General features: G+C 36.1%; 1 protein-coding gene across 1 annotated transcript in view; it reads left to right on the forward strand.

Moving 5' to 3' along the window:
- Positions 1-13,282, forward strand: part of Fstl5 (follistatin like 5) — a 530,620-nt gene extending 517,338 nt beyond the window's left edge. The window contains exon 15 of the mRNA XM_051199180.1: positions 12,515-13,282. Coding sequence (XP_051055137.1) covers positions 12,515-13,217 — 703 coding nt within the window. The 3' untranslated portion in view covers positions 13,218-13,282. The remainder of the gene's footprint in view (positions 1-12,514) is intronic.
- The last annotated feature ends 4,377 nt before the right edge of the window (positions 13,283-17,659 follow it).

The following is a 17,659-nucleotide window of genomic DNA, read 5'->3' on the forward strand; positions in this document are numbered from 1 at the left end:
TTCTGTCCTTGCAGCACCTTTTGGAAGTGGCCCACCTGCACTTCCTATCTACCCTAGTATCATTATTTTCCTTCTCAATTCTTGATAAGGTTGAATATTAAACTATCAAAACTATTATTCTCTCTTCCTAGTTAGATATATTAGGTACTAGACTTACGTTTTCCAGCTTAGGACAACTCTATTGTAAACTCCATCATTATGCCTTCACCCTAGGACTAGATATATAGGTCATTTTGTTCTCGATTTTCCTTTTCTTAGAGCACACTTGTTATTTGCTGTTTTGTATATAGTTTTGTATCAAGCCTAAATCTTTTCTTTAGACTAAAAGGGGAATTGTAGTGGGATATTCACTTTGTCTCCTTCTGCGGCACTGACCACGCCCATTGGTGGGTAGAGCCAGGGGCAGAAGTGACCTGTGGAAGTAGGTCTGAGGAGGAGCCAGGAAACATTCTCTTGCTGGCAGGACGCTGAGAGGAAATCATCCAGTGGAACTTGCTGGTGTTCATCAGTCTAGGTTGTAAGTTATTTCTCCCTGAATAAACATCTATTTGGCCTATTTGTTTATCATGATCCTTATTTAAGAGCAATAATGTGGAGTCTTCAAAGCTTATCATATCATTTGGGGCAGGACCTAGGCCCTCCTCCATGTGTCTAGCCTTTTGGGATGGGCCCCAAAAGTCTTATACTAGGATAGATATTGATCCATTACTAGCGGCCCCATAGACTACCCAGTCCTCTCTACTAACATCCACATTCATGGGGTCTGGATCAGTCCTATGCTGGTTTTCCAGCTTTCAGACTGAGGTGCATAACCCCCCCCCTTGTTCATGTCAGCTGATTCTGTGAGTTTCTCCAGCCTGGTCTTGACCCCTTTGGTCATTACTCCTCCCTCTCCATAACTAGATTTCAAGAGTTCAGCTAGTGTTTATATGTGGGCGTCTGCTTCTGCTTCCATTGGGTACTAGATGAAGGCTCTAGGATGGCATATAAGGTCATCATCAATCTTATTATCATGGAAGAGCATTAAAAGTAGCCTCTCCACTATTGCTTAGATTGTTATTTGGGTTCATTCTAGATCTCTGGGCATTTCCCTAGTGACAGATTTCTCCTTAAATGTAAATGGCTCCCTCCAGTATGGTATCACTTTTCTTGTTCTCTATTTTTTCACTGTCTAAATCTTGTTCCCTAATGCCAACCTCTCCTCTCCTCTTCTCCCCTTTTCTTTCTCCTAACTCCCTCTCTCCTCCATTCATGCACCCAATTTGCTCAGGGGATCGTGTCCCTTCTTGGAGGGGACCATGTATGTTTCTCTTAGGGTCCTCCTTGTTTCTTAGCTTTTATGGTGATGTTAATTGTAGGCTGGTAATCCTTTGATCTATGTCTAAAATTTATATATGAGTGAGTACATACCATGTTTGACGTTGTGACTGGGTTAGCTCACTCAGGATAGTTTCTTCTAGTTCCATCCATTTACCTGTGAATATCAGGTTTCCATTGTGTTTGTATGCTGAGTAGTAATTCAATGTGTACATATACCACATTTTCTCCATCTGTTCTTCAGTTGATGGGCATCAAGGTTGCTTCCAGATTCTGGTTATTACAAATAATGCTGTTATGATCATAGTTGGTCAGATATCCTTGTTGTATGAATGTGCATATATTGGGTATATGCTTACAAGTGGAATCACTGGATCTTGAGTTAGACTAATTCCAGTTTTCCTGAGAAACCAGCATACTGATTCCAAAGTGGTTTTATGAGTTTTTACTTCTACCAGCTGTGGAGAAGTGTGCCAAATAACAGTCCAAATAAACTGTCTTTGGTGTTTCTGACTTTAGGCATTCTGACAGGAGTAAGTTGGTATCTCATAGTTGTATTTCCCTGATGGCTAAGGAGCACTTTCTTAAGTGTCTTTCAGCCATTTTAGATTCTCCCATTAAGAATTCTCTATTTAATTCTGTACCCTACTTTTTAATTGCTGTGTGTGTGTGTGTGTGTGTGTGTGTGTGTGTGTGTGTGTGTGTGTGTGTTTTGGTAAGTACCTTCTTGAGTTCTTTGTATATTTTGAAAATCAGCCCTGTGTCAGATATGGTGCTGGTGAGTATCTTTTACCATTCTGTAGGCTGCTGTTTTGTCTTATTGAAGTGCCCTTTGGCTTACAGAAGCTTCTCAGTTTCATGATGACCCATTCATTAAATATGATCAAGTGTCTGTACTACTGGTGTTATGTTCAGTAGAAGAGAAAGTGGGAACCTCCTACTTTCTCTTCTAAGAGGTTCAGTGTGGCTAAGTTTATCTTGAGGTCTATGATCCATTTTGACTTAAATTTTGTACAGGGTGATAGGCATGGAACTATCTGCAGTCTTCTACTTACCAGCATCCAGTTATGCCATCACCATTTGTTGAAGATGCTTTCTTTTTTTAATTGTATAAAGGTAGATTCTTCATCCAAATTCAGGTTTTCATAGGTATGTGGGTTAATATCAGGATTTCCTATTTGATTCCATTGGTCCACCTGTCTATTTTTGTGCCAATAACAAGCTGGGTTTTTGTTGTTGCTGTTGTTATTGTTGTTTTATTTTGTTTTGTTTTTTTTGTTTTTGTTTTTGTTTTCTTTTTTAGGACTATAGCACTATATTAGAATTTGAAGTCAGGGATGGTGATGCCCCCTGCAGTTACTTTATTGTACAGGGTTGTTTTGGCTATGCTGGTTTTTTTGTTTTTCTATATAAAATTGAAGATTGTTCTTTCAAGGTCTGTGTAAAATTGTGTCAGGTATTTGATGGGGATTGCGTTGAATCTGTAGATTGCTTTTGGCTAGATTGTCATGTTAAGTATGCTGATCCTACCAATCCAAGAGCATTCGGAGATCTTTCCATTTTCTGGTATCTTCTTTATTTCTTTCTTTAGAGACATATTATGTAGTTCTTATTATATAGGTTTTTAATGAAGACACAACATTCCCAAACTTACGGGAAGCAGTGCTAAGAGGAAAGTTCATAGCCCTAAGTGTCCACATGAAGAAACTGGAGAATATTCTCACTAGAGAATTAACAGCACAATTGAAAGCTCTAGAACCAAAAGAAGCAAACTCATCCTGGAGTAGTAGATGCCAGGAAATAATCTGTTTGAGGGCTAAAATCAATAAGGTAGAAACTGGGTAAACAATACAAGGAATCAATGTAACAAAGAGTTGGTTCTTTGAAAAAATCAACAAGATACACAAACCTTTATCCAAACTAACCAAAAGACAGAGAGAGAACGTGCATATTATTAAATTCAGAAAGAAAGGGAGACAGAACAATGTACACAGAAGAAATATGGAGAATTTTCAGGTTTTACTTTAAAAACCTCTACTCCACAAAATTAGAAATTTTAACAATTTTCTTGATAGGTATCACTTAACAAAATTAAATCAAGTCAAGACCAAAAATGCAATTTAAATACACCTATAACTCCTAATAAAATTGAAACAGCCATCAAAAGTCTCCCCCCCCAAAAAAAAAAAAAAAAAAAAAAACAGGGCCAGTTGGTTTCATTGCACCAGAAATTCAAAGAACAGCTAATGCCAATACTCCTCCAATTGTTCCATAAAATAGAAGCAGAAGGGTCAGTGCCAAACTCTTTTTTTTTCAAGGCTATAATTACCCTGGTATCCAAGCAACACAAAGACACCTAATTCTTTATAGAATTTGAATTGGCAGGCAGTGAGATGTTGTGTTTATAGCTTTGAAGTCTGCCTAGGACCTGCTCTGTGGACCAAGCTGACCTCAATCTCACAGAGATCTGCCTGCATCTGCCTCCCAAGTCCTGGGACTAAAGGTGTACTCCACCACTGCCACTCTAGAATTTGTATCTTGACATTATAGGTCATGATTGTCTTTCACTGTAAGGGAATGCTCACTTATTTACTTTATTCACTTTACTTTCCAATTATCACTAATTATGATGTAGGTGAATTTCTCTTTTCTTTCAGGTTTTATTGAACATGATTTTTTAACATATCTAACTCATTAAACCTTATCAATATTATTTATAAAATATTATATTTAAGAAATTCTCTTATTTCCTATCGTTTGTCTCTTTATTATTATCATTATTATTCTTATTTAATTCCCGTAGGCTTCATTTTATATAAAATTTTGGAATCCAAACATTTTCATATCATTTATACTGATCGTTTAACAAAGTATGCATGGAACCTACATTTTTTTTTGTTTAATGTTGAATAACACAATGTATTTTTAATTTAATATGTATGTATGTTCTAAATGTACTTCTGAACAATTCTATTAATATTTAAATAAAATATCTTGATGTTCTTCATATTTTATCAGTGGATTATAATGTATGTGTATACCTATATATGTAGTACATGCATTTTTGCATACATATATTTAATTACTTTTTTAAATTATGGGAATTTTATATGGGAAAATGTCATTAAACAGAGATCTTCAATTCTCTGTCATTTCATTGCTCATATATGTGTGTTTGTGTGTGTGTGTCCAAGAATGAATGGCCTGTTATGTCTATACAATGTTACTTGTATATGTATATTCAGGACTGTCCATTTGTTATTAAACAACCAACCAGCATGCACTTATGTGAGGAGGAGAGCTTCCTGTCCCATTCTCAGCTTTACTCAATTGTCTGTAATAATTTGTGTATGGATGAGACTCATGGACTTTTCCTCATGCAACTTTGCATGTTCATTGGTATTACCCTTGCTTTAATAGTCATGTTCTTGAGACTTTATGGGTATTGTTGTTTCTGATGTTACTAGAAAACACAATCTCACAGCAAAGTCCCTGATCATCTGGCTCTTAAGATGTTTCTGCCTTTTCATCCACAAGGTTTCCTGAGACTTGTTTGTGTGAATGATTCATAGTTGTATTCACAGGGATTGGCTCCACAACTCTACATAATGAGTGGCTGTGGTTTTATGTAGTAGTCTCTTCATATTGGAAATGAGAAGTAAAAAGTAAACTTATCTGTGGATAAAAAGACAGATGGCTATAAATTATTTAAGGATTATACTGGTTTAGTAATGTGCTTATGGAGTCTCATCCAATAACAATGATTTCACTAATATGGAGTATTTGGCTACCTTTCTTATACCAGGCATAGCACCATTGACGAGTGAATCTTAAATCCAAATAGAAAATAGTTGGATAACACCAAGGTATGTGTGCCACACTGCACATATGAGATTATCTCACAACACTGGTAACTGATGTGATACATAAGTAACATTGCTGGGTAGGACAGTCATATATCTCCCACTATTCGAAGCTTGCATGATTCCGTCAATTACAATGGAAGCAAGCCCACCTAGAGAGGTAATTCAGAACATAAGTTAAGTTACTTATTAAAATTCAAGAAACATACACTCTAAATGTAGTATAGTTAAATTACACATTTATCTCTGAATGACCCTTGGATGTACCAGATTGTCAACATATAAATATAACAGCACCAGAGAGAATAAAATATAGAGGGTTTAGTATTCAGAAAGGTATTCTACTTCTTCTTAATGAAGAAAATATAAAGGTCAAAGTTTAAAAAGGAAATAATATAAATGCAATCTATCCTGTGAAATTTCAGTAATATATCTACTAAAGAGAGCTAAGGTTGAAGTACATTGTTTAGTTTAATTTCTTTTAGCCTATGTTTCAAAACCAGAACACTTCCTAGTGTCATCATTTCAACAAAGTAACATATTGTTCTGAATCTGTCCTAATTTCAGTTTAAACATCGGTAAATGTGGCAAATCTAATTTCTGGTATCACTCCCCGAAATATCAACATGGCCACACCAGATATGGGTTTGACTCATTTAGGTGAAATTCAGATTCAGTCTGAATTCAGTGTTTAGACAGGAACAGAATTCATGTTTTTCTTAAATGGGCCAGTCTAAAATAATAGAAAGCATTAAGAGAAAGTAATTTCCAACTACTGAAGGGTGGTTACTACCACATACATGGCTCCTGTCCACGATGAATGTCGGTGGTGAATTCTAGAAGACAACTTTGTAGTGGCAATGTGTGATGCCCCCCTAGGTTGTAATGTGTTGTATTTTTGTCTGCTTATTATATGGAGTAGGACTTTGGCATGTCTATCCTTACCTATTTAGTAATTTTTTTTACCTTCCAGTCTAAATAGTATTTATAGTCTGATTAAGAAAACTTGATGTAAAAAATCCTGTATATCCTCATCTAGGAGTTGCCTATTATTTAATCATATGTTTTTTGATAAAGGATGAATCACATACATTTCCATAAAAACATTTCCTGTTAAAAATGTTTTTCTATGGAATTTTATTTAAAAGATTTTGACAAGCTTTAGGTAATTCTCTATCTGGGGTTGTGGATTAAAGGCCCATGATTTTCAGGAGATTACATAGTGTGTGTTACTGTATAAATGCTACTCTGCTTCACTTGATGATTTCTATTTCTGACCATCAGTTTGTGTGGACATATTAGTGCTAAGGTCTGTAGAAGTTCACGGAGGCTAAGGTCAGAATGGATAGGGACTTTTTGTGAATTCCTAGCATCTGATGAAGGTTTTAAACCTATGTGGTTAAACATTCAAAGTAAGAAACATGGACAATAGCTTTGTTGGGAAGTTCTAAGAGCTGTGTGAATAGAAGTTCCTCAATGAAGATCAAGTAAATCATTGTTAAACTTCAAATCTTTCAGGTGGTGATTTCATTCCCATATTCCTATTGTTGCATCTACTACCAAGTGAGAGCAATGTCTCAGCACCCATCATGGCAAACTTTTATGAATAATAATAGCTATCACAGAATTTCTTTTTCAGTATAGCTGGGTATGTATCTTAGGACTGAACAAATCTGGACTACTTGGCAGCTGCTGTAGGATGTCAGTGACTGAAAATGATTTTGCGAGACTTTCAGTGGACTGACCCATTTGGAGACTGTCGGAGAAAAAGGCATTGGTGTGGTGCTTCATGTGTGACCCCGGCCCTGTGGAATCTTTAACTGTTACTCTGGCAAGCTGCACAATGCCTCAGCCATACTTCTCTCTGAGCATCTGCTGTTCTCACTATAGCCAATACACAGTAGTTTCCTTGTATGAATTTTAGATTACCATGACATGACACTAACTTCCTCTCTTTCCTTAGATATCTTGGTTCCAATACCAATCACAACATTCTCTTTTATTAGCAATAAAAGAAAAAAAAAAGAAACTCTTAAGTAATACCCGTATCTACTTCTGATGCCAAGACTGTGCAGAACCCACTTCTCCATGGCCAGTAATTCCAGAACAGGAAATTCTGAAGATGTTCAGGGACAGTCTGTCCAGGAAGAGGCATGTACCATAATCATAGTTACTTCAGAGGCTGTCAGAATGATGATGTGTGTGAAGTCAGAGAACACTCAACCACTTAATGACATACTGTACAGAATATAAACAAAACATAGAGTGAACTATTTACTCCTTCAAAGTGGAAAAAAATTAGAAGAAATGTAAGGGATAAACTGAGTATTCATCCTATAGATACAAAAAGAGCAAAAAAAACTACACAAGTTTCCCATTGTCACTCTGGTCTCTCAAGTATGAAATAATATATCTTTGTATACTAGTCCATTCTTCATTGGCATAACAAAATATTTAAGGCAGCCCATTTTATAAATAAAGTAAGTTTATTTAACTCACTGTTTTGGAAGCTGAAATTTCAGCACTGAGCAGTCTCAACAGTTTGTCCTACGGGACCAAGCATTTCAGTGCAATCAAGTAAAAGCATTCAAGATTGAGTATCAGAACAGGAATCCAAGAGGGTGAGAACTTCACAATTCCATCCCAGGATCCAGGAACTATTCTCTAAGTCATCCACCAGGTGTAGACTTCAAACTGAGCACCAAGATTTCCATAATATCAGGAAGATTGGGTGACAGAGTGAAGATGGTAGCTGTAACAAAAGCTGGATCCTAAGTTTGTTTTGGCTTTGTACATCATTGCTTATGATATTTTGTCACAAATAGATCATGCATGTATATGTGATTAGACTAGAAAGGAAATTGTCAAGAGGAATAGAGGGACTAATGGATGAGAGGATAGAAAGTCAAAGGTTGAAAGGTGTGAGGATGGGGTAAATGTACTTCACCTGTTGTGTACTTGCATCTAAGGATTCTTGTACAATGAATAACAGCGCAATGTACAATAAGCACATATGATGAAAATTAAAATTAAACACAGAAAAAGAGCAAAATAAAGACCACATAACAATGAGAAACAACAACAAAAACAATAACACACTTTAGCTAGTTAGTATATAGGAAATAGATACACAAAATATAAAGTTACAGAGTAAATGTAGTGTATGCAACTCCTGCAGGAAAACACTCTCTTTAAGCTTGCAATGCTTCTGGTTGTGTTTATTATAGTGAAAATGTTGTCAGGAAACTCAACCATCCTGGCAAGAAGTCACTATTTCCCTACATTCAGCAACACCCAGGACATAGCTGAAGGTAACGAATGTGACTAAAGTGAAAACACCTTTTTTTAAAACTCCAGACCCTCTGTAAAACAAATAAGGAAGCAAACAAAGAAAACAAGCAGAAAAAAAATAAACAGAACGCACTACACTATATCTGACCAACTCACATGGGGCTATATAGGTTAAGTAACAATAATTTCCAGTCAAAATATGAGTTTGAGACATATTCTAATGCATTTACTTCAAACTTCTATCCTAATATTTTTACAAATGCTAGACAAATCCAGCATACAGGCTTTTATGAAAATGAGCATGAATGAAGGTTGAGTCTCATAAGTATTAATCACACCTTAATGAACAGTGGAGCCTTCTGAATACCAAGCTATTTTAAGAGAAGACTTTTATTTAAGAACATTGCTTCTAACCAATAAAACAGTGGTGGGAACTGACAGGACCCTCCTGCATCTACTTATGGGCTTATTATTCCATCCTGGAGCACAGTATGGGGATAAATAAATACCATTTTATCATTATTGAAGGGTTCCTGCATTTTCAAATGGACCATTATTTTTTAATTATGAAAAAAAGCCAAGGTATAGCTCAGAAAATGTGGGTACATATTTCACAACCAGTGTTGAAATAGTTCAGGTGAACAGTGTGCTTGACTCGTTCTTTCTCATTAGCAAGTCCCTTTGCCCAAAGGGGCTAGAGTACTACACATTACTCAAAAAGTCTAAATCCCTAGACTTGGTGTACTATTGTTTTAATTAAATGAGCTCACTATTACTTTTCCTCTGGTTCATGAACAATTTATATATGAAAAAAATCTGTCATTAGAACTCAAAATCTAATTAATGAGATAATCCTATACCAATGCATTCATAATTATTATTCATTAGTAGAAAAACAGCATGTTTTATTTGAAATGGATCAAAGTTGTTTATTAAGACAAATTTGAGTGTGGATAGCAAAACCTAAGATTTTATGTTTTCTCTTATGAGTTAATAAATTTTGTGAATCATCTAGCTATTGAAGGACTTTTTGTTTTATATCATTTAGAAAAGAATTAATTTTTTTTACTTAAATTGAAAACATGCCATTTTTTTTACATTTCAATTCCAGTTCCCTCTTCCTCCTGCCCAATCCCCCCACCACCATGCCATCCCATCCCCATCCACTCCCACAGAGACGTCTGTTAGTTTGAATATTCTTTCATATGTTCAGAACTCCCATTTTATGTACTATGAATATGGCATGAGTTGTTTATTCCAAGACTTGAAGATATGGGTTTTAAGATACAGGGAAATAATGAACCCAGAAGCAAACCCAAAACGGTGGTTATCATTTAAAAATATACGAGAAACACTGTTTTCAATATTACAAAGTACAGAGAGGTAGTTACTAAGTTAGAAACAGTAAGTAGACTAGGCATTAATCATTAACAACTTTTCAAATGTTTAGTGCCTTAGAATTTCTGGACTTATTTAAAGCAGTAAGACTTAATATTCAATATGTCTGCAATGCATTCTACAATAAATATTTACAAAGCTCATGAAAGGATTTTTTATACATATAACCCTTTAGTATAAAACTTAAAATTTAATGCAATATAAGGAATGTAGACATAGTCATAATTTAATGAAAGGGCTAAATTTAATGAAATTTAGTAAATCTTTGTACTAAATTATGCCTTCTTATCCGTAATCATGCATACTGCTCACTGAAATTTTTATTATAGTAAACCGATACATTTATTAATATTAATATTAATAATGTATAGATAGAATTATTTTTATCATATATGGACATAATTTCATTTATATAACTAAATTACTCATAATTATTCCTATATAAAAATTAAACTACTTTGTATCATAACTGGTTATCTATATGATTATTTTTAATTTATAAAACTACTTCATTTCCTTCTCTCTCACTTCTCCTATCCCCCTACATTTATCCTACACCAATAACTCCTCCCAAGTTAACATTCTCCTCATTAATTTTTATTGTTGTCATCCACACACATACAACTAAATAAATAAATAAACAAACAAACATAAATACAACTGTTGTATTAAAAGTGTTCTCTGCATATAGAAATTTCCAGGGCTGAACACTTGGTATTGCATAATCAGTCAGGTTGCTCAACCCTGGGGAAGATGCCTTCATCCTTTCTCAACACTTGCTCATTGCTTGTAGATCTTTTTCTAGAGAGAGGACCTAGTGAGATTTCCCCATTTATGTTGCGATATTAACTAGTGTTAGAGCTGCTAATTTTTTAAGAAGATACAGCCATATTGTTCAGATTTCATAGGTGTAGCTTCCCTGTCAAATCTAGAGGACACAGTTTCACAGAACATTTCCTGATAATAACAATCTTCCTGGTCCCCTTCCTCTGAGATGTTCTCTGAACCTTCAGTGTGAGAGTTGTGTTCTAGGGAGGGAACAGCCTAAGGTCAGCTGTTCTCTACACTTTTACTAGACATGCATTTCTGTAATGATATCCTTCTGCTTCAAAAAGAAGGTGATTTGATGAGAGATGAGATATCCATTTATCTGTGGGTATATGTTTTTTATAATGCATTTAGAAATTACACTATTTTTGGAAAGTGGTTATGCTTTTAACATCTATGATCTTACAAGCAACAGATTTTTGGCTGGGTATAATGCAAATGTGTGATTATTTTTCTTTTTGTGAAGTGGACTTTATGCCCAATTAGAACACTTCTGGTTACCATAAGGATCTAAGTGTCACTATTGTACTTCTGGGTATATATTGATATATTGCTATGTTGGTCACTGCTGTGTTTCATAGGCCCTGTAGTTGAATAGGACTATTCATTGCTTTCCTTCCTTGGTAGCTTGCACATCAATTTGCATTTCTATGAAACCTAGTCATTAGTGAGAGGTATTTTGGGTCTGTTCCAGCACAAATCTTCTCAATCTGGTGTCCCAAAACAATTACTGTCTACATAAATTGGTACTTTCTTTCAATGTTTGAGAGACAACTAAGGGCTATAGCAATAAACTATATTGTTTTAGTGCTGTTTTGAATTCTACTGACCAAAAACTTGAAAGGGGGATGATCATGCCTGGTACTCAGGTTGTATTATATAGTCTATGACTCCTGTGAAAAGCATTTTCATTCCAAGTGGCATGACTTCATTTTAAAAATATGTATGTATATGTCTATATAAAAATGTGTATTGTATGAAATTTTGTAAGTATAAAATAATTATTCCCCATGACTTTTTATAAACGTTAATAGTATAATTTTTTCCTTCTCTGTTCTCTTTCTGTATTCTCTTATCTCCTCATTTTCTTAATCCTCCTTTTTATATTTCCTATATTGTTTTATTTCATCTTAATGCAATACAGTATTCTATTTTCTTCACATGTGAACAGAGACCAGTATTTCTTTGACCTTTAATTTATGAGGTTTTAGAAATATCAAAAACTTATACCATCAGTATTATTAATACCCAAAAGTGAATACTGACTTTTGATTATAACTTTTTCTAATGGGTTTTCTCTCTTCCTTCCTCCCTTTCTCCCTCCAACCTCCTTCTAGCCCTCCTTCCCTCTACCCCTCCTTTCATTTCTTCCTCCCTCCATCTTTCTCTCTCCCTCTCTCTCTTCCTATCTCTCTGATCTCCTTCCCTCTTTCACACTTGCTATTCTTGCTAGCCTTAGAATTATTGAACCAGTTTTATACAATACAATCTTTAGAGATATAAAAGCTATGATTCATTTTCCCCTCTCTGTTAAAAATAAAGTTGGTTGTTTACGTTAACTAGACCCATTGCTTTAAATTGCTTTCCTTTATTTAGTAGGATTGACAATTGCTTAGATATAAAGATATATTAAATAATATTGGAAAACATTGGAACATAATATACCAAAAACTAATTCCACCATTAGTGTTACACAGCAGATTTTCACCATAGCAATTAAGGCCCTGCCTTGGGGTGAACCTTGTTTCTGTCTGTGATGTTTGTCTTTGGGTACCAAATCCACAGTTTCCTTTCTAACTTTTGCTTTATCTTTTCAGATTTGGATTTATTCTTCATAAAGAAGAAGGAGCATTACATAAAATTGATCTTGAAACCATGTCCTACATCAAAACAATTAACCTAAAGGATTCAAAGTGCATTCCTCTCTCCTTGGCATACACTCATCTGGGAGGATACTACTTTATTAGCTGCCAACCTGATGTCACTGGAGCCCTGTCACCACAACTCGTGGTGGACAGTGTGACTGACTCAGTCATTGGCTTCAACAGTGATGTTACAGGCACCCCTTACATTTCTCCAGATGGACACTATCTTGTCAGCGTTAACGATGTGAAAGGTCTTGTGAGAGTCCAGTATATCACCATCAGAGGAGAAATCCTGGATGCTTTTGACATTCATACCAACCTGCATATATCTGACCTGGCCTTCCAGCCATCCTTCACAGAAGCCCACCAGTATAACATCTATGGAAGCTCAGGCCAACAAACCGACGTGCTTTTTGTGGAGCTATCTTCTGGGAAGGTCAAGATGATCAAGAGCCTCAAAGAACCTCTTAAGACAGAAGACTGGCCCTGGAGCCAGAAGAACAGGCACATCCAAGGCAGTGGCCTCTTTGGACAGTACTTAATGACACCCTCCAAGGATTCTCTCTTCATTCTGGATGGTCGCCTTAATAAGTTAAACTGTGAGATCACTGAAGTCCAGAAAGGAAATACTGTTGTTTGGGTTGGAGATGCCTAAGGATCCCTGTTAGCTAATCATGGAGGAAGAGTTTTACAATACATTGCACTTAATCCTTATTTAAATTACAAGTTAACTTTTCCAAGTTTATATCTTAGTCAAAAACCACTTTGTCCAAATAAACTAGATTTTTTTTTTACAATAATATTGGCTAATTAGAAATACTTCACACAATATTTAAATAGAAATTATATCACTCACAAAATATCAAACATGTACTATATTTTAAACCAATAAAAAAAGATTTAAAATTCTTTTAAAAAAAAGTAATCTGCAGGGAATTTCAAATGACCTAAGCATCGTGTCATTTTTTTTTCAGGCATTTTATTTTTTCTTTGTCCTTTTGCTATGCTTATATCTGAAAATAAAAGGTCTTATGGAACCTTAAAATTCTTAAATCAAAATACTCTGTCCTGTCCACTGTTAATAATCTTTTGTGCCTTGAAGGAAATGTCATAGGAGAAAAAGGAAAGATAAACTCTGCATATTGGGCAACCTCATAGCTATGAATCTACTGTCATTAAGAAGGCGCCAAATCCTGCCTTCAGGCATTTGTTTGACCTTCAATGAAATGTCATGTGAAGGCATAATTTGGCCTTGGGCCATAGGCCGATGAGAAACTATCCAGTGCTCACTGTACAAAGTGCAATTTGCTACAGAAAATGGACAGGTAGGGAGAAGAATATGTATGGTAAAATTTTCTGCAATGTATTGTGTATACATTTTACTTTCATTCACTGGAGTGCATTATATTATGGGTGCAAGTTTAGCTGGTAATTGGATTGCTTACAGAGGTTACATTCTTTACTATCAGGATTGATCCTTTTATGTAGCTTAGTGTTGCATAAGCCAGGAACCTTCTTAATTTTAGGAAAGGAGCATTATTGTGTCTACACAAAAGAACTGCTGGCAGGGAGACTGACCGTGAGACAGAACTGGAACCCCTCTCTGTAGTGAAGTTGCCTGCAGCATTCTGTTGGTTGGTTCAAATAAGATGGTTGCTTTTTCAAAAAAGAACAGAAACAGGATAAAGAAGGACACAGTGGAGAGTGGAGATGAACTTCTCCATTGCTTTTGCTATTCAGATGTATCTAGCAAAGAAGCTCATCCTTTATCATTTTTCAAAATGACTTCTATCCTTCATGTACTAAAATACCTTCTCTCAAACTGTGTGCTCTAGCTGTGACCCAACTGAGTCTCTTGAGATATTGCAGAGAAGTAAAACTGACTGCCTTTTCTCTTTTTTACTAAAGGAGAAAATAGAAGACCAGTAGAAATAGATTAATGCCAAGTTGGGTTATTGGAATAGGAGAAAACTATCCAGGTTTAAGGGAATAGTAATGGTTTGAGAAATTTTTCTACTTATTTGTCTTCTTGCTAAAACTCCTAATGAGATATTGAAATGAAGTCAGTTTGTTGAAGGTAATCTAATAAGGTCTTTTTTTAAATACAAATTTTACTCGAGTTTAAATTGTGTAAAACTGCAAAGAAACCTGGAATTTTATAGTGTGCCCTCTCTTATGTGTATATAGCACTCTGGGCTGTGTGAAAATAGATTTCTTCTTAGCTTAAGGAACATTAAGGGAGATAAATTTAATAAACGACAAAAAATCAGCTTATGTTTTTACTGATTGAGTCTGCTTTACACTTTAGTACCTTCCTCCCTTGTGAACATGAGTCACGAAGTGTCTTTGTGTCAATGATTTGTTATAAGTCTGTCCTGTACACGTACATCCTCCTTTAGAAGCTTATGCCATTTGGATGCTGTCCGTTGTCATTGCTTGATACAAGAATAAACCTCTTATGTTTTATTGCTTGTATGCTCAGAAATTATTTAGTGCACATGACATTTTATGCCTCCCTAGGCTTCAGATGTAACTTGATGCCTCACATTATTATAAAAGTGATGGTGAGGGAGGGCATGGAAGAAAAGTGAAGGGAAGTCTAACAAAGAAAATTTAAGTTCATTTTTTCATAAAACGTCAACTTTACCATATCAATTTGTTTCAATGAGCCCACCAGAAAAGACCACTCAAAAACCGCTTATAGCCAAACAAAAGTCTTTATTTCAGCTGATTGGTACTACACTCAGGCATTATGGAACCAAGTGTAAGCCTAAGTGTTGAGAGCAAAAGGCACAAATCTACATCCTGTTATCTGGCTCTGCAGCTTCAGTGGGGGAGGTTTTGTGTAAACAAGAAATTTAACAGACAATAAGATAAGCAGTAAACTGGATGGGGTTATTTGCAACAGCAGGCAGTTGACAGAAGTCAAGATAAATTACCTGGTGTGTCTTGACCTCCTATCCCAGAATAGGGTTGGGGAAGTCAAATTTTTGTCAACCAAAGAGGTCCTCAGGCAAGAATTCTAGATGGAGGAAACTCTCCACTGCATATCTGTCACACCTCCACTATTTATCATTTGTTCCAAAACCTGTTCCTGTGATTTTGTTCCTTCAGAATGCCTCAGGCATTAAAGAAATTATATCAGAACAGATCCTCAAAAGTGAACTCAAAAGCAATGCTTTTCTCCCTGTATCTATAAATGTTAGACGCACAAATTCAACTCTACTTTTTTCATTGTTGCGGAACCCAGGGCCTTAGCTTTGTTAAGCAAATGCTGTCTTACTGAGACATGGTTTCTACCTGCACCACTTTTTAAAAAGGAGAATTGCTAAAATACAGATGTGGAAAGCTAGCAAAGAGCTTACATCATATTTATGTTGCCATTATTTTGATGAAGACACTTTCTTCTTCAAAGACAGAGCAGACACCTGACAAGATATCAGTGTCACTCTGCACTGAGTAACTAAATCTGCATTGCATATACTCATCTCCATAGCACTGTGCACAATCTGAAGATGAAGGGGAAAAAAAAAAAACTGGATAATCAGGAGAAACCTGCCTTACAAAGAGGCTGCAGCATCACTGAGCAGAAGTCAGTAGAAGAAACAATGAAGTTAGATCTACAAAGAGAGTAAAATAGTCAACAGAGGGGAAAAGGGTGTGGGAAAGCCCCTGCGCAAAGCCAGCTATTGGAAATGGAGAGCTATTGGAAAGGCAACTTAGCTATGGGAAAGTGGGTTTTACAGGAAGATTCTGAGACAGGCACAGAATCTTTAAAGACTGGACTACAGCAGATGCTCAGCAATTTATTCAGTGCTGGGTTATGGCTAAGTTTGTAAAGAATTTGTCAAAAAGACAATCAAGGTAGTTCTTTCTCAAATGTTTATGTCTGGGTGGTACCAGGAGGAGAGCTTAGTTTGCCCTCTGGACTCTATGTGTAGTAGTATCTATACAAATGCAAACACAAACTATAACAAGAAGAAAGAAATCATAGTGATAGCAACACTTAAAACTTTGTTTTAATAAGACAGAAAAAAAAAAAAAAGGAGAAGAGAGATATCAATTGGATAGCTAGCTAGTTGAAAGAATTCCAGCTTTTGGACCTTAATATATAAAATAAAGTGGAAATATACAATGTATTAAGCCTTGCTGAGGAATCATATCTGTTGTGGAAGCTTAATAAACATGGGTCATAAAAGGGGACATTGATGGTAGACATTGTATGGGATATCATCAGGAGAACCCTGAGAAGTGTAAGAAAGAAGCAGGCAGGGAATGATTATTAGAGAAAATGAATCAAAGTGAATAATGGTTACAGCAAGTGAAGTGACAGCATGTGCAGCAAATCACTGCTATCTGCAACTTTCATTCCTGTCTGGTTAATTACATCTGTGTGAGAAAGACAAAGTGTAAAACCATAACATTCAGCTCAGAATTGTATCACCTGGTGGATGTACCTTCAGACTTCTTGGGAGACTTTTCTTCCATGAAATAAATTAATTCAACTGAATTTTATATTCACTAAGTTTTTTTTCTTTTTTTATTTATTTTTCTTATTTTACATATCTATCCAAATTCCCTCTCCCTCCCTTTCTTCCACCCTCTCATTCATGCCTCCACCTCCCATCCCATCCCCCACCCCTACTCCAAAGGTAGGGTGATGCCTTCCAGGAATGATCATCTAAATCTGTCAAGTCATTTGGAGTAGGGACTAGGCCCTCCCTCTTGCCTCTAGGTTAAGGGAGTATCCCTGCATGGGGAATGTGCTCCCAGAGTCCTTTTGTACACCAGGGATACATCCTGGTTTCACTGTCAGAGGTCCCTTAGACTGCCCAGGCCATCTAACTGAGACCCATATTCAGGATATCTGAGTCAGTACAATGCTGGTTCCCCAGCTATAAGTCTGGGGGGGGGGGCATTAGCTCCTCCTCGTTTAGGTCAGCTCTCTCTGTGGGTTTCTGTAGCCTGGTCTTGTTCCCCCTCTCTGCATCTGGATTCCAGTTCCACTCAGTGTTTAGCTGTGGGTGTCTGCCTCTACTTCCTTCAGCTACTAGATGAGGGCTTTACCATGGTGGATAAGTTAGTCATTGATCTCAT

Source organism: Phodopus roborovskii, unplaced genomic scaffold (genome assembly GCF_943737965.1).
Source record: "Phodopus roborovskii unplaced genomic scaffold, PHOROB, whole genome shotgun sequence".
Classification (NCBI taxonomy): domain Eukaryota; kingdom Metazoa; phylum Chordata; class Mammalia; order Rodentia; family Cricetidae; genus Phodopus; species Phodopus roborovskii.